Genomic DNA, 18599 nt, shown 5'->3' on the forward strand with positions numbered 1-18599 from the left:
TCTGCGAACCAGGTGACCTGAGTTTGCTTCTCGGCCGTGACTAACATGTTAGTGGAGATTGATATCTCAACTTGTATCGAGCTCCCCTCTTCACCAACCCACACTGAGCAGCACGGTGAAGTAGAGTAAAAACATAACCCAAATACGAACATCAGGTGGGGGAGACCCTCATCCAGCAGTGGAGTAACAAACCATCATGGTACCTCCTTTGCCAGTATCAAAATATAATAATAGTTTTTACCCTTTCTGGCAACGTAACAGGTGTTAAGCTGTAAAAAAAACAGAAACCTTTTGCAAGAAAGCACGCCTGCATTAACTACATATATAGCTGTGGTGAATATTCAAACAAAAACATGCTCTGGTAGTAATATGCATTGTCTTTGAAACTGTTTGGTCCTCACCATAGACAGCTTTCTTTAGAGCCTAGTCTCAAACAGTGTTAGACCAGAGGACGCCAAAAGGCAAACAGCACAAAGACAATGCCACTCTCAGGATATTGAGAGTTCGGGGTGAGACGCTACATCATGGAACCTCCCTTGCCAGTATCAAAATATAGGAATAGGTTTTACCCGTTCTGGCTATAAAAGAGGTGTTAGGGTATTATTTGGGTCTTTCGGTAAAGTCACGTAGATAGGTTCAAAGAAAATAACAAAAATACTACGACGTTTCGACCGCAACACAAGCGGTCGTCTTCAGGAAAGACGACTGCTTGTTTTGCAATCGTGTGTTGCGATCGAAACGTCATAGTTTTTTGTTATTTTCTTTGAACCTATCTACGTGACTTTACCTAAATACCCCAACAATATGAATTCTTGCAGTCATGAAAGCTTTAAGTTAAGGTGTTAGGGTGTTAAGGAATCAAGGAATCTTAAGAACGACGGTTCAGAAGTGATATTATTTGCGTGGCGCTGTTTGCAAACACATCTCTACTGCGCCTGAATTGAAAAAGACACACAAAACAGTTTCGCCCAAACGGGGCTCACGAATTGCTGTGTGCCATGCGTATTGCAGCAATGCCACAGATGCAGCTGCATTGAGTGTGTGTGCATATGTTCACACTCCTCGATCAGACTACTGCATTGGAATTCATGAAGGTTTCCATAATTATCAATTTAAATAGCAGCATGGTATAACAAATAAAAACATATAGCTGCCTGTATAATGTTGCAATGGTAAGTGGTGTCTGTCAATATTCAGTAAAAAATACTGTATGAAAAAGTATAGATGTTTGCGATATTGATTCCAAAAATAATGATTAATTACATCCCTTATAATATATGAAGGGCTTCCCTATGCCATGTCAGTCTTGGGGAGGGGGGTTGTTTAACCATACTTCGCCACTCTGGTCAGTGTGGGTTGGTGAAGAGGGCCCAGCAAATGGTATATATATATATCACGCAACGGTGATGGTGATGGTTGGCTATGGCCGGGTGTTGAACTGAGGTCGTCGGAATCATTCAGCAGCACGGTAACCACTGCACCAGCTCCTTTCTTTCATTGAGAGATAATTAATGGCATTCAAACCAATAGGCACTGTTGGTGGATATATACTATGATTTGTGTCTTACAATATCTGAAGCCAATGATTAATGTCTATTAAAGTATCAGGGGCGATACGAATATTTTGAGAAGATGAACAGACAAGTTACACTGATCTGAAATTTAAAGCCAAATAGTGATGCACTATCTCAGCCTACGGCAAGTACTGTGCGCTGACATTTATATATCACAACTGAAAAATATAACAATACGTACGCTGAATAGCCAATTTTATTTTATGTGTTGACTATCTCCTGGTAATATTTTCATGTAGGATTCTGCCGTGCAGAAATTCTGATTTGAGTTAAAGTTTCCTGAACATCTCAGTCTAATTGCAAGCAGAACCATTGGCCACACCTTAATCATTGTTCCGCGCATCAGATGCCACAGCGTGTTCATACTCACAGTGATCCCCGCAGAACAGTGCTTGTGATGAGAGCAGCATGCATGTGAACAAAGCATGTGTTTTTTTTTATTTTACCAGGTAAGGCCCACTGAGCAGTATAGCTCTTTTTCAGAAGCAACCTGGCCACAAATGATAGCTCAATGAAGTGGCTTATGTGGAAATTTATATTAGCCAAATACTCTGAATGTATGTCGGCTGTAAATGTGGAAGGAAAAACTGGAGGACCTGGAGAAAAATCCATGCGACCATGGGGAGGACATGCAAACTCCAAATATACAGCAGGCGTTAAACTTGGGATCGAACCCACGGCCTCCTGCATAGCAGGCGAGGAAGTTAACATCTCGCCACTGTGGCGCCAAGCCATGCGGAATGCCTTGGCTGGTGATATCACGGCAGCCACAGATATTATATATATTTTGTATATCGCAAATAAGTACGCTACACCCTGCAGCAATGCATGCAGATCATCGTGCTCTACTTACTTGGCCACGGTCGGAAAGCTGCTTATGTGAAGGTTTTGCTCTGAAATGATCATCCTTTGGTGGAAAATACCTGCGAAGGGACAAAGGAGCGCTCTGAGATTCAGCGTCTTCGTCTTGATATGAGATTTCAATGCAGGCCGGCGTTTTAACGAGAACCGCTGTGAACTTGAATGAGATGTTCTCCTGGGTTGCACACGCAGGTGAATCGTTTGAACCGCCGCTCATGAATGCGCAACCAAATAACCCGGCTGAATATAAAAAGAAAAATGAGCGAATGAATTTTTCATTGAAATACAACCCGTGCATCATATTGGATATTATATTTCCAAATGAGTACATTAACATTGGTTCAACAGTTCCAAATCTAAAAGCCACCATGGGGGAATTATTACCAAAGGACCCTCTCTCACTGGTGTCGTTTGGACAATACAGATCCAATGTGGTAATTTTCAACAATAACCAAATTCTAAAGTAATTCATGTTCACATTGCATCCTTTGCAGCACGTCCCTGGGGATGCGGTGTAAGCCACCGTGTACAGGTGTGATGGCTCACATTTTCAACGTGACGAAAAAAATGAAAACAGCGTTTGCAAGGAAGGATGCTTTGATTTTCACACAGGCGGCTAGCACTCTCGCACTGCTGCACCAGAAGCTATTGCTGGACCATTACCGCACCTGATTGCTACACCAGAGCTATTTCAGTTCAAAGCGAAGGGGGAGAAGGAAGGGGGGGGGGGAGTTGAGGGCTGTGTGCGCGTGCGACACAAGACCCCCTTCATTGTTTTTATCAATGTTTGCAAAATTAGTAGTTCCCTGAGAAAAGCACTGGATCTCATGCCCTTGCTACGTATGCTGTAAGTGACTTGCAAACGTGCAAAATGCTATTCGAACAAATGCTCAGTTTTCAGCACACTCCTGAGCACTGCTATAATTTACATGGTTCCTAAAGACTATACGTTTGAATAAAACACAACGTGTTCGGTAAGTTTGCGAACCACCTTCATGTTAAACTAAATCTGAGCAGCACCATTGTCCTCAAGGGGAAATACTCTACATCTATACAAGGTAACATTTCGGGAAATGGCCCTCCTTCACAGCACGGCAGCGTTATTACGGATGAATGTGTTGAGTTTTTTGTTGTGTGCGTGTGTGCTCGTGGGGAGCGGTGGTGTAGCGGTCAGTGCGCTGCGCTACAAATCTGGCAACCCGGGTTCGATTGCCGCTCACGGCCGACGCTGGTGACGATTATCTGAACCGGTTCTGGGCATCCCCTAGGTTGACTTAGCCTCAAATGAGTACAGGGTGCGGTGTGTAAAACCATCGCCACTAGGGAGACAAAGGCGTTTGGGCGTGGTGCTGGCCACATACCCGCTCGTGTACCGTTCCGGCCTTCACAGGTGCTCGCGAAAATCACTTGCCCCAACAGTCTGTTCAGGCTACACGGGGGATCTTTGTCGTTGTGTGCTCGTGCAACCACTGCCAATGCAGCATCGCGCGTTCTTTATTTAATTGTGAAGAACTGTGCGTTCAGCATTGAGGAGTGCATCGTGCTGAGTAAGTGAATGGTCCGTGGAAGATACAACTCTCACCTCTGAAGTCACTTTAAAAGTATTTTCAACCAAATCAGAATCTTGATTTAGACTGCAGGAGGAGTCTGATAAGCTATGAAGCTCTTTTTCACAGATGTCCAGCAAGTTACAACAGCAAATGAAACAAAAATGATGGGAGTGCAAAACATATAAAATGACAAGCAAGTCACGCAATATAAAGACATAATACATGCATTAATTTTCTAAATCTGATTCATCAAGATTGGGCAAGACAGTAAAAACGACGAAACAGTCCCAGACCACACCAAGATAACACCACTCACTTCATACCGTACCATCCATCTTCACTCTACCCCGTTCTATCAGCTTCATCCACTATCACGCTCCATTCCCCTTTCAACCCCCCGCACCATCGCCTCCTTCCCCTGCTGCCCATATCTCATTCCTTTTCCAAACCCGATAACTAACGGCCCTACTACCCCACCTGTCCTTCCCTTAGCTTGCCATTCTGTTCCGTAGTCGGCAAGCATTGTCAAGCGCCTTGGGCGAAAGGCACTCTATAAATCCAAAACAGAATAGTCCCTCAATAAAATGACGCATGAACGACTGACTATCGATACACTGGTAATGATCAAAGTTACGAATCACGTTGGCAAATGTGACTGTATCCAGCACTAATCCATCTTCTGCTTTAGGATATTTGCTGAAGGAAGGTTTTGTGATGTGAAGGGAGGAAACAAGGTTGCTCCAAAAGTTGGTGCTGCAACGGCGAAAGGCGTTGTTACCTACTCCAATTCCTGATCTAGAGATATTTAAAAGGCGATTAAATGGACGCCTTAGGTTTCTTGGGTTTGACAATGGGGATAATGAATTAGCTAAGTATAGTGCAGATTTGCCAATGAGGATGTTATGGATGGCATGCACACTACGATCAGAGTGCTGATAACGTAATTGTCTTGCCTCACGGCAGATGTGGAGCGTATGTATACAGGAAGTTCCTGTTTTTGTTGCTAATTTTGGTCACGTGACCAGGAAGTGACGATGTTAGATTTTCAGTGAACCACGCGGGCATCTGCCATCTTACTGATAATTCAAGATGGCGGCACGCATCGCATCTTAGTGAGACCACAGCCGCAATTGTCCATTGTGGGAGCTTAAGAAGCATTGTCTGTAAGTTTGTTTATATTCCTATAATATTGGCAATGTTGTTGTAATGTTGGAATGACCGTTATAGTGATGTAAATGCCTTTATGGTGCCGTTAAGTTGTTATAGTAAATACAAGGCCTAGTTAGTAACGAAGCCTGCAACTTTCCTTATTGTGGATGTTACTTGTAATTTAGTAGATTGAGTCAGACTTGTGCCCAGGTGGCTATGTTGCGATCCTGAGAGTAAAGATGACGAAGTATCTCATCCACAGTTTAGTGTTGTGTAATGTTGTACTTTTGGGGTGCAGTGGGATGTGCTTTTGTCTAGTTGTTCAGTGGTAATGTAGGGGCCTGGTCCGTCCAGGATCTATTGTTATCTAAGACAATGTTCTGATGCTGTGGTGTTCATTGTGTTGATGTTTCCGGATTATAACAGATACTGTATCTGTGTTTTCTCACCAGTTTTACCTTGTTACAATCAATAAATGACGATTGGAGTTGGACGTTCATCCTGGCTCCGAGGGTTTATTGAATGCAAGGTTATCTACTCGACTAGCGGTGCAACGCAGCGCACAGCGAGGCCGAGATAGTAATGGTAACATCTTGAGTTTTCGTCCTCGGAGGTAGAAAATGGTGAGTTCACGGAAAATCAAAGCGCAATGCATATTTATTTGATCTTTGATGTATGAGCTCAGAAAACTTGCTGTCTCTCAAACCAGATCTAGTCATGGATGCCTGCCTGAATTTAAACCCCAAGAATTCAATAGCGCTCGCTCAATGCACTGAACCATCCATGCACAACTGTTGTGTCCGGACAGAAGCGTTTGTTCGAAAAGGCTTTTTCTCAGAGTCGACGCACCTCCCAATGGCGCACCGTTCCACATTTGACTTACCTCTGCATTCTCCTGCCTCTCTACTCTCATCTCGCTCTACTCCCCTCCACGCATTCTCCTACCTCTCCACTCTCATCTCGCTCTACTCCCCTCCACGCATTCTCCTGCCTCTCTACTCTCATCTCACTCTACTGCCTTCCACGCACTCTCCTGCCTCTCCAATCTCATCTCGCTCTACTCCCCTCCACCCATTCTCCTGCCTCTCCACTCTCATCTCGCTCTACTCCCCTCCACGCCCTCTCCACTCCATCAACTCAGGCGTTTTCTATCACCATGGTGGTGAGACATTAACTTCCTTGCCTGGTATGCAGGAGGTCGTGGGTTCAAACCAGAAACATGCCACCTGTATATTTGGACTTTGCATGTCTCTCTCCCCGTGGTCGTGTGGATTTTTCTCCGGGTACTCCGGTTTTTTCCTCCACATTTAGAAACACGCTTTTAGAGTATTAGGCTCATATAAATTTCCACGCGGTAAGTCACTTTGCTGAGCGTTCATTTGTGGCCAGGTCACTCCTGGAAAAGAGCGACATTGTTCAGTGTGCCTTACCTAGTAAAATAAAAAAAGTTTAAGCTCTGTCGAAGCCCTCAATCAACCTTTGCTCAGTATGAGGGGATGTTACTCATTCCCTCACGTTGCCCCTTGCATCTCATGCCATCGACTCCCTGCTCTGTCGCAATCACAGGCTCAAGGTCTTCCTCGTTTCCTATACCTAGAACCGATTTGTGCTGACGAAATCCATTTCTGCTCACGTGAATTTTTTTTTAATCTTTTAAATTATGGTTTCCAGCTTGAATGTCTGCCATGGTACTGAATCAATAACTCCAAATGCTTCGTGCAATTCGGTAAGGCATCACAACGTAATAATGACGTCAGAATTCATTCCAGTGCTCTGCCTGTTTCAAGATACATTTTGGAATGTAGTTGCATCTCAAATCGCCGGATAAAGAGGGGAAACTTGTCCATAGAGAGAGTTTGAACAGGATGGTCACGTATTTACTTGTGTAGTTGAACATTTTTCTTCAAGAAGCAAAGATCGAAAGCAAACAAGCTTATTATCCGTTCAGTGTGGGTGTGCATTGAATTTCATGTTCTAAATCTAATCTAATGTAATATTTACAGAGCGCCTTAAGGTACTTAATACAGTGAAAATAACGGTGACAATATAATTATTTCTATTGCAGGGGCGTACAAGGTATTGAGGAATGAGCGACCGTGATAGAGGGGTAACTTAGGGATCACGAAACGGTAGGGGAGGGACGGGAAGTCGTGGAAAGGCGAGGGGAGGGAAGAGGAAGAGAATGGGCGATGGCTAAGAGGTGAGATACAACACCCATGCTGTTGTGTTCTAAATGGCAAGAATAACATCCAGCCAGTTTTGTAAAAACATTTTGGAGATATTGGTTTTAGATGCTGACTCGGATATTTCGCACGATAAGAGTGAGATATTAATTAAAGGTGTAACTGATGTCCATTCTCATCTCACAATATATGCTTCAAAGTACGTGTCATAATCGATCTTTTTTGTTTTCACAATTCGTGGAAGTTGTACAACATGGGTTTATGTAACCTTTCCAATCACGAGAGGCCGCTACTTAAACGACAATGTTGAGAAAAAAAGAAAATAATGGATTCTTGAATTGGTGCAGTGATATTCAATGGATATAATTGAAATGAATCATTTGGCCTACATTGCGCGGGGCCTCTTGAGCCTGCAAGTTCCTCTAATGAAACTGTGAGAACTTGCTAATTTATAAGTTTGAGTGTGGAGGTGGGTGGGAAGGGGAGGCTAACTGGAAGACTCAATGGCAAGAGGCAGCGCATGGGGTACTTCACACCACTCGGTGAGCTTAAGTAGAAACAAACGGAATCATTATGTTACGTGGAGGATGCAGGCAGCTTTGTCCATGACGCCAAGAATATACGTTTGCACTTTTGACTTTGTTTTTCTCGTTGTAACGAAATTACTTTTGTTCGTCATTATTGCTCCTTCTGTGTGGTTAACGTTGTGTTATGTCGGCCATAACGGGAGTCTTTATCCCTCACGTGCTGCCTCCGGTTCTCCAAACAACCAGCTACAGCATAACACAATCTGTGTTACGTTAACAAAAGTGTTTCACGGTAGATTTTAAGTAAATTGTAATAATATAAACTTCAGTTTAACACCTAGGCTTTCGCGACCATAGTAGAAGTTTTTGGGTTGATCTCGTGAATGTAAATGTGTCGTTAAACACGCCACCACGCGACACAGCCAATATATACTACTTACTTTAAAAATAAAGTCAATTGCCCCCCCCATCCCCCCTCTTGTCTGTGTTTGCGTGTCACTCTCTCCCTGGGGAGCGGTTGTGTAGCGGTTAGCTTTACGCTGCGCTACGAACCCGGCGTCCCAAGTTCGATTCCCGCTCACGGCCAACACCGGCGACGATTATCTGAACCGGTCCTGGGCCTTCCTTAGGTCGACTCAGCCTCAAATGAGTACCTGGTGCGATGTGTAAACATCGCCACTGGGAGAGACAAAGGCGGCTGGGCATGGTGCTGGCCACCCACACCCTCGTGTGCCGTGCCTGCCTTCATAGGTGCTACTCGCTAACAGCACTTGCCCCAACAGTCTGTTAAGGCTTCACGGAGGATCTATGTCTTTCTGTTCGCGTGGATTTTTCTCTGGGTCGTCCGGTTTTTCTCCCCATATTTAGAATCAATGTGTATTTAGAGTGTTTGGCTGATATCCATTTCCACGTGATGAGCCACTTCATTGAGATATCATTTGCAGCCAGGTCACTTCTGAAAAATAGATATTTACTTCTGAGGGCCTTACCTTGTCAAATAAAAATGTAAGTTTTGCATATAAATTTTCATAACAGTCAGCCAACCCTGTAAAATCCCAACAATGAGCTCTGTAAATAAGGACGCGCACGGCTTATGTCGCTGGACCACATGTCGACTGTTGAAATTGAGCCTGCGTCGGAAAAGTGAATAAAGAACATCTTTTTCAAAACTTCTGCCAAATTGGCTTCTATTCTATTCCCTAGTGGCCGCTACTTTTGCTTTCAACTTGAAAACGGATAATCCCGGGACACACGCGGACGTAAAGCGCACCCGTTGTCGCACGTTCTTCCGCGGCAGGCACGAACGGCCGGGTTTGAGATGCGTCGTTAACCGACCTGGAGCCCGGCGTTCGGTGCTGATGAACTGCAGCACAGACTTGGTGAAGGCGGCCACGTGCCGGGGCCTCGTGATGAATCCTACGCACACCTGGTAGGCCCGGGTGAGGACCTCGTCCGTGACGTGTGGGGCCTGGGAACGACATCAGACTGGGCACGGCCGCCAATGCGGCCAAGTCGCCAAAACAACCTCAAAAAGTCACCGGATCTTGCTTGAGAGAGAGACCTTTCCAATGTCAAAAATGTCACGAGAAAATTCAGAAAGGGGTGATATTCGGCAAACTGATGCACACGAACTCTCTTCTGAAGCCCTCTCGTGACTATCAGACCTGGACAATGGCATTGAGCTCCTGAAACACATTACCATCATACACATCAATAGAATACATACCAATAATCGCTGCTCAATCTGCATTATCTCCTCATCTCAGACGGTTGCTATATTTGTCGCTTCGTTGCTTTGTGGACATATTATCACTTAGGACACCCAAATAGTTCCTGGAGCTAGCAACACAATTGCTAAAGATTTTCCATGTATCTGACCCATACGTATCCTAGGTCAAATCTATCTGATTTAAATCTGTCTCCTGTTGGCACGTGAGTTACATTGCTTTTTGTTATCATGGTCAGTTTTCCCAAGTAAGCCAACGCGCCCTGGTGCCCCTCTTAAGTTAAACAATTTGATTGTGGTCTGCCTTCAATAACCGCCTTAGATATACGTACTCGAATGCAGTGGTTCTTAACCTTTAATGCAACCTTGCACCCTTTTGGTTCTCAATCGTAAAAAAATATTACGTTAATAAATACGCAGGTTTGATGAAACAAAGTAGTTGTACTTAATTTTTGTTTTGATAATTTAGCTTCTAAAATAAATTGGCCATGTTCCGCACCCCCAGAAAGGGCATCTCACACCCGAGGGGGGTGCGTGCACCCCAGGTTAAGAACCACTGCTCTGATGTGTTTTCTAGCCTGTGATTTAACAGTGAAATAAACCTATGAATAATCCCATTAATCCGAGACCATGATGCAAAAGCTCAAAGAAACCTGTCTATCAATAACAGACTTTATAATATATATGATAGCAAAAACAATTATCCAGTTATCTTGCTATTTTCTCTCCCTCTATGCGCCGTGTCCTTTCTCAAAAACGTTGGCGATCATCGACTTCTTGCCATTTAGGTCTGTCCGTGATATTTACTCAAAAGATTTGCATTGGTTACTCGTCCCAGTGGCATCAAATTGTTTAAATATCTTAAGTAGATAATTCACTCCCTTCCCCGTATTCTTGTACTTCTAATTTTTCGAGTCAAAACATTGCATGATGCCTCCTGTTTTCTCATTTAAGGTCCCAAAAAATTCAACTTGCCTTTCTCTAAATATGTTTTTTTCGTGTGTATGTGTGTACCCTGCTGTGATCCGTAACCACGTTTAGATTACTCGTGACATTTTTAACATCCTTCGAAATCAACACATTTATGTTTTTTTTCAATGCACAATTAAAACCAATCTCAATACCGCAATTCTCACAGTCTCGGCACTGCAAAATCTGACTCAGAATATGTATTTATACTGAAGGAATAGGCTATAAAGCTCTTATTCACATATGTCCAGTAGAGGTGGGTAAGAACGTTACAACAACAAACAGTACAAAAACACGATAATAGTGCAAAGTACAAGAAAGGTAAACAAATTACCCAAACATGCAACACTAAACTATCCCCATCCAACCAGGCAAAGCCCACTGAGGTATTAACTTATTTTTCAGAAGCGACTTGGCCACAAATGATAGCTCAACAAAGTGGCCCATCATTTGGACATTTATAGCAACAAAATAATCTAAATAATCACCTCACCAACCCCCCCCCCCCCCATCACCACAAAACTATCGGGACTACTCTACTTATTAACGAGTTAGGTTCCAAAGGTCTGTTCGTAGGTCGATTTGTTCGTAAGTCCAACTTTACTCCTGTCGATTTCAAACATGTTGTAGGGCATGTACACTCAACACGGGGAATGGATTTAAAAATTAATAATTTCCTGTCGATGTAGATGCCACCACCGCCATCTATTGCGCAGCGGTTGAACTTCCGACTCTCGGTCCGAACAGGCAACTGGACATACGGACAGATTTGTTCGCATCTTTTAAAGTTCGTAAGTCGAATGTTCATAAGTAAAGGAGCCCCTGTAAATGGAACTCGCTCGCTGGCAGCTGCCTCCCTCCCCCACCCTTATCGTGCCTTTTATTTATATATATATATTTACATCCTCCACCTTCTCAACCTACAAATCTAAGAATTAGTCTGTCAGGTGCATTTATATAAACAGACCTATCAGTTGGTCACACTCGAGTAAACAGATTTGCGTTATCCAGTTGTAAATACGTTTGAACTGCCACCTTACTAACCCCACTATTGAGCCTTATTTTCCATTATAATAATAAGACCCTGTCTGTAACTCCTTGCAAAAAAACAAGACACAAACAACGATCGGTTTGAACCACTCAATCAATACAAAGCAATGCACCGCACAGCACGTCCACCAAAACGCCCGGCTTTTCACGTACAAACACCAACCATCCATTAACCATTGCAAGCCCACTCATATATATAATTTCTACAATTTCCATTCTCATTCCCGTATTTCCCAGCTGACACCTCCAATGTGCCATGCTATGAGTAGCGATTCTATGTCATGACTGTAACAAAAAATTGCATTGGCTATTAGAATTGAATAAACTTGATAACACTTTTATCTTGTTTTTAACAATTTTCAATTACATCACAAATGAGTCGTGCAATTGAATCTCAAGTGGGCGGCAAGTTTCATTGCGGCTTGGTAAGCCACACTTGGAGAGATTGAACATTTTACAGCCGTTTCTATAGTAAAAAATTTGGCTCCTATGGCAGTCGTGGCTAATCGGTAGCAGCCGGGCGGTGGTGGCGCACGCCCATAGCCCAGCGGCCTGCGCGTCGAGGTGCTATACCCTGGCTCGCCAGGAGAAGGCAGTATGGGCAGTGGCCTAATCGCTATCTGTCTCCATTTGTACGGTGATAGGCTGTTGTTATTGCTGCCTCGCGCACGTGGATTTTCTCTGGGTGCTACGATTTTTTCCTCCCACTTGTACGTAAATAGCCGACTGTGCTATTCCGACTCATTACTACTTGGCTGAAAACATCCTACATTTTTAAAACTCAATGCAGGAACCTCCTGAAAAAGAGCCCGACAACCCAATATGGCTTTCCTGGATAAATAAGTAAATAAAAAATATAATTTTATCATTATCCACAGCCACATTTCAGCGTTTAAAAAAATATATTTTGACGGAGAAATTTAGATTGAAAAACATACCATGCAAATCTCGGTTCACATTCAGACCTGAATCCGTTCATTCATTTGATATTCACGTCATCCTAGTATTTCAAGGCTATCACGAAGGCGCTATCGTTCCGACACATTGTCCGCAGTAGTTTCAGTGGAGGGCAATGTTGCTAAGTGTAATCCAAAGTGAGTAAGTTGAGGGTACATTTCCACAAATGGCAAATTTGAACCATGATGCTGGCACACACAATGGCCTACATTTTTTAAATGGCATCAAGGAATCTGTTAATGTCCACTGTGAAGGAGATGGCGCGTAGTATTTCATGGTAAATACACTTGCAGTCATACACTTGCAGTATTTACCAGGGCTGCCTGCAGGAATCGAACCTCAAACCTCTGACTGCTGAAACAACAATCGGCGATCACGCTTCAGCTGGGCAACGTAACCACAGCTCAGTAAACGTATCAAATAAAGTCCTTCCCTCGACTCGCGCAACTGTGTTCCACCACAACTGCTCTGCACCGGAATAACCAAACGTTGCACAGTCCTTATTGCCACGAGTCTCTGGTGAATGAGCTCTCCAAAATCCACAGCAAACAACGCATTTGGACCATTGAACCAACCCGTATTTTGTTTTGCAGCGAGCGGGATGGCGGGCTCGGGAGCAGTAAATTATTGTGCAGCATCGCAAATGATAACGCCTGTTGCTTAGCAATGCTCTCGCTTTTGAGCAATTGTCCCGATCTGTTTAAAAAAAAAAGACCACAATCTTTGGGGCTAATTGGTAACAATCATCATCGTCACCATCATCTTCAAAAGAGGGTTAAAGACCAACTATTGTGTTTGACCCTTTCCCCCCAAATGTGATTGGTTAATGAAAAGTACATTGTGGAGTCAGGACGTACATTTATGCTGGCTTTTGAAAATATACAGGGCTCAATAAACTCAAGTTGGTGTTACATTTTACTGCGATCCTTTGCTGAATTAGTTGTATCCGTTTACCAGGAGAGGAAAAATACAGGCCCTTTGAGACACACCAAACACTCCCTCTTTTGACCTGGGTTACATGACAAAAAGTAATGATAATTTTAGGATTGATCCCTACAACAGAACTAGATAATGTCTTTAGGTACACATTCGTAAAAAAACATTGTAACATAATATTATTTTAAAACTAAAAAAAACATTCCAGCTCTGAGGGTCTGATCAAACATTCAATCGCGAACAATTTCACAACACAAACTCGATTTGAATAGCCGACGAGAAAACAGTTCATTTTGTTGTGCGAGGTGGATGTTCAAAGAACATTGGACAAAGTTTATGTCATGTCATTGTCAAGTCACTTCACAAAAGCAAACTGCCTTGGCTCCGCATTGATGCAACCACCTTCACGAATTGCTTTGCCCCCATCCCCCCACTGTGTTCTATTGAGAGTGTCTGAGGTCTGCGGATCTTGTTCTCCTCCGCCTTGCCCTGGGAGTGAAGAAGAGATGCGGGGGACCGGGCTGTTGCCTGTGTAAAACGCTTTGTTAAAATGTATCAGGGATTCGGCTTCAATTGCGATGTTTAAGCCTCGACTTAAAACATTCCTTTTTAGGAAGGCTTTCACCTCATTTTATCTTCAGGCTCTTGCCCTCCTATTATTATTATCAGTAATTTTAATTGATAGGTTTTTATGCTCATTGTGTTTATGCATATTGTATACAGCTCTCTGTGATCCATGTATAACGATCGAAATTAACAATCACCCCAAGCCAATGTGCAGCCTAACGGTTATTCAAAAGTAGGCCAAGGTCTCCGATTGGCGGAAAGAGGCCTCCACGCTGATTGGTCGGGAGGCACGACTTTTGAAGTGATTGGAGGAAAAGGTTTGAACGAGAATAGGCGGGAAACAGACTTGAAACCCCAGAGGTGACGGTTGGGAAAAATTAGAGGAGAAGCACAGGGATTGGCTAGGGGATAAACGTTGAGGGAACATTCGAGAAAGGGGGCTTGAGTGATATAAAAGGGGAGGGGACGTTTGAGGGAAGGGACGAGCTTCAAGACCAAGCAGGAAGCCCGGACCTCGTATTGTTACTGTGTCATAATAAAAGAGGCTCCTAGTAGTTTGTCGTTCGAGTCGTTACACGTGGATGAAGGGCGCTATATAAGTCCAATGTATTATTATTTATTATTACTCGGAGTGATACAATCTCCATAAGGATTCTGAGCAAACACTATTCCTCAACATCAATTGTGACTAATTACGGAGGAGCTCCCATGGGTTACCCCAGTTACCATTGCTGCATCTCAGATAATGTACTGTCCATGTCATCCACATTGCGCATAGCACATGGATGCTTCAAGGTTAACCTGCTCTTTTCGTTCTAGATAACACTATGTAACACAATTTTTGTTCCGGGGTAGTAAGTGTTATTTCGTAATTGTGTATGCCTAAAAGTATAGAAAATGGCTATTATTCCCCACAAACTTTGCTTTTGTGACAAGGACAGTGATGTTTTGAAATTTACCTATTTTCAGTGAGAAAACTGGCGAATTTGTGTCTTTTCGTTCACATAAAGTCAGGAAAAAAGAACATATGAATAAAAATTAACATGTATTGATACTAAAGTAATACAAAAAATACTACAAAAGATTTTGGAGTAGTTTTTCGAGATTTCGAGATTTACGACTTTACCATGAATCACTTTCACGAATCAGTCCCCAAATATAGTCTTCCATCATGTTCTCGTTATACTGTCCTTGATAGCGGCGTTCAAAGTCCAGTATATCCTGGTGGAAGCGCTCGCCTTGCTCCTCCGAGTACGCTCCCATGTTCTTCTTGAATTTATCAAGATGAGCATCAAGGATATGGACTTTGAGGGACATCCTACAGCCCATTGTGCCGTAGTTCTTCACCAGTCTCAAACAGCTCCACATAGTTTTCGACCTTGTGATTGCCCAGGAAGCCACGAACCACTTCGACAATGCTGTCTCAAGCCGCTTTCTCCTTACTAGTGAGCTTCTTGGCGAATTCATTGCACTCCAGGCTCTTCTTTATCTGTGGTCCGATGTAGACACCGGCTTTGACCGTTGCCTCAGACAGCTTAGGGAAGAAGTCTTGAAGGTACTTGAAGGCTACCGACTCCTTATCTACAGCTCTGACAAATTGCTTCATAAGGCCCAATTTGAGGTGCAGTGGTGACATCAGCACCTTCCGGTGGTCCACCAGTGGTTCCCACTTGACGTTGTTCCCCCCACAGAGAACTCAGTCCGCTGTGGCCAGTCCCACCTGTGGTCGTGCGCCTTGGTGTCCCTGCTGTGGTCGTGCGCCTTGGTGTCCCTGCTGTTTTTTTTAAATTTTCACCTACGTGACTTTACCGAAAGAACCAAAGAGTATGGATCCTTGCAGTCACGAAAACTTCAAATCCAGACAAAAAAAAGAGGGGAAATTTTGTAAAACCGCCTTGGAGACCAATCAGGAATGCCATAATTTTGAAGTATCCGATGACCTCCCAGCCGTACTCGTCATGCTTCAAGGCATCCAGCAATGTCTTGATGCTCTTGTAATCCTCTTTGAGGTGCACTGAGTGAGCCAGGTGAAGAAACGGGTACTTGTTACCATGATGGAGCAGCACGGCTTTGAGGCTCCTGGATGAGCTGTCAATGAAGAGGCGCCACTCATTCTGGTTACAGGCGATTCTGATTGCCTCCAACAGACTGGTCACATTGTAGCAGAAGCAGAGCCCATCTTGACGGGTGAAGGAGCTGCAAAAAGGTTAGTGACGCTTCCTCTGATCTGCGACTTGCACACTTTCATCCAACATGTTCCACTGCTTGAGCCTAGACGTCAAAAGCTTGGCATTGGACTTGGTAAGACCAAGATCTCTGAATCAAGTCGTTGAGGTCTTTTTGGTTGGGGTAGTATGGGTTTCTCTACTCAGCTCCACCTCTGAAATTGTCATCTGGATTTAAAACGTCTTCCTCGCTCTCTGAATTGCTGCTCTCTTCTAAAGACGGCTGCTCTATCTCCAGAGGAGTGGGTACGGGGAGCTCATGGCAGTGTGGCACCAGAGCGATGGATGAAGGAAGGCCCAGATACGTGATAGCAGGTGCATTCTTGCCAGTCCGACGTTTGGAAGGGTCCACCATGCAGAAGTAGCAATTGCTTGAGTGGTCAGTGGATTCCCGCCAAATTCTTGGATAGCGAACTTCATGGCTCTCTTTTCCCCTCTGTACCATCCTACAAAAATACATTTATTTCACCCATGACTAATGTGTAAGAGATTAATCTTGATTTGAAGCTTTCGTGACTGCAGGAATCCATATCCTTTGGTTCTTTCGGTAAAGTCACGTAGACAGAAAAAATAACAAAAAAAATATCAACGTTTCGATCGACACACAAGCGGTCGTCTTCAGGAAAAGGGGGGTTAGCTTCTAAAGACAACTGCTTATAAAGGTTTGAAATGGGCATAGCCCAAATGTCAGCAGCCAATGCCAATGCAAGTGGTGGGCAGCGACCGCGGCGGTGGTGGGCTTTCCACCAATTAGAGGGCTGCCAGACAAAAATGAGCATGTCAATGCAAGATCGCCGAGCCTTCTACACGGTGAGTGCGCCTAGGTGGCTGTGTTATTGTGAGAGATTAGCATGTTAATGTGAGATCGCCGAGCATCCTCCATGACGAGTGTGCCAAGGTGGTTATGTTAATGTCAGAGATTAGCATGTTAATGGGAGATTGTGAAGCAGCCGTCTCGAGGATGGCGCATGAGGTAGCTGTGTTAGTGAGAAATTTAATCTGTTAATGTAAAATATCAGAGAGCCGAAAATAACAACTAAAATCGGAAGTTGGTAGGCTGGGAACATCACAGCCAGTTTTGACTTAAACTGGTTAATAACGTCCTTCCAATGATTGGTCAGTTTGTATCCACCTTCTCGGTTGAAATTGTGTCTGTGTTTATATATCTGGATGGCTTCATGAACGAATCTTTGTTGATAGCCAGTGGGTTTGCAGAGTACCTTCGTCTTGGAGAAATCAATTTCGTGTGAGCCCACCGCATTATAGACAATGATCAGCTAAGGTATTGGTCCTACCGTGTTTCAGATCTGCCTTATGTTCACGAACACGGTCCGAAACATGTCACTTCGTTTCCCCAATGTAACCACCGCCGCAGACACAGCTTAGTTTAAATATATTGCATGTCAGGGATCACATCCTTTACAGATGGGATCAGATCTTAATTACGTTAAGATCTGATCACTAAAATCAAACTCGGTTCAGGCCACAAAGTGAGCCGGAGATAACTGGTTTCCTGGTCTCTCGATAATGAATTTCAAGCCACCAATGCTGAAACACCAAGCCTCGCAGATTAGGATCACTGGTAATCTTACAGTGATAGCGCAGAAACTGCACATTTTATGTGACATGATTCAATTAGTGCGCAATGCAAATGAGAGTAATGATTCCACGAAATCGCATATTTGAAATGTAAAATGCACCTACAACTGCATGCCACGTTAACATGTTAAATTAAGCAATCGATTATCGAAGATCGCAAAAGAAAATGACAGATCGCCTCTGAAAAGCTTTTGAAATGGCAGTGGCAGCATTTGGCAACTTGTGCGTGAAGTGACATCACAACAACAACGATAGGCCTGTGTGTCTCGAGAGAGAATTATTTTGCAGCACCTAGAATGACTTAGTAGGCCAATCATTGAGTGGCAATCCTTGCCACAGTAATTGCAAGTGAATGTGGTGGCAGCTCCAGAGGTATTTGTTGCTTTTCCTTTACGTCGCTCCCTCTTGGTCTGCCATGCAGTGTGTCTTTTCTCCTCGCCTCTCCTAAGGCCTGTTGTCACAGCCTGCTGCCAGCTGAGTCAGACACCGGCAGTATTCTCCCAGTCACTTTCATGTCCCGTTTACAGACATCTTTGAAGCACAGGACTGGGCGACCAGTGGCCCCTGTGCCTCATGCCAGCTCGCCGTACAAGACATCCTTGGGTATTCTGCCATCCTGCATGCGGCACACGTGTCTAAGCCATCTCAGGAGCCTATAACTGAGTAGAGAGTACATGCTGGGAATGTTGGCCAAGTTGAGGACTGAGATGTTGGGAATGTGATCTT

The 18599-nt window shown here is 43.9% G+C and overlaps 1 protein-coding gene across 1 annotated transcript in view; it reads right to left on the reverse strand.

Annotated features, from left to right (window-relative positions):
• PIK3R6 (phosphoinositide-3-kinase regulatory subunit 6) overlaps window positions 1–18599 on the reverse strand; it is a 74815-nt gene that overhangs the window by 36494 nt on the left and 19722 nt on the right. Inside the window, exons 4-5 of the mRNA XM_061556095.1 lie at window positions 9180–9312; window positions 2428–2497 (exon numbers count right to left, since the gene is read on the reverse strand). Of these exons, the coding sequence (XP_061412079.1) occupies window positions 2428–2497; window positions 9180–9312 (203 nt within the window). The remainder of the gene's footprint in view (window positions 1–2427; window positions 2498–9179; window positions 9313–18599) is intronic.

The sequence above is a fragment of the Lethenteron reissneri genome, chromosome 3 (genome assembly GCF_015708825.2).
Source record: "Lethenteron reissneri isolate LAM-NWPU_2019-01 chromosome 3, ASM1570882v1, whole genome shotgun sequence".
Taxonomy (NCBI): domain Eukaryota; kingdom Metazoa; phylum Chordata; class Hyperoartia; order Petromyzontiformes; family Petromyzontidae; genus Lethenteron; species Lethenteron reissneri.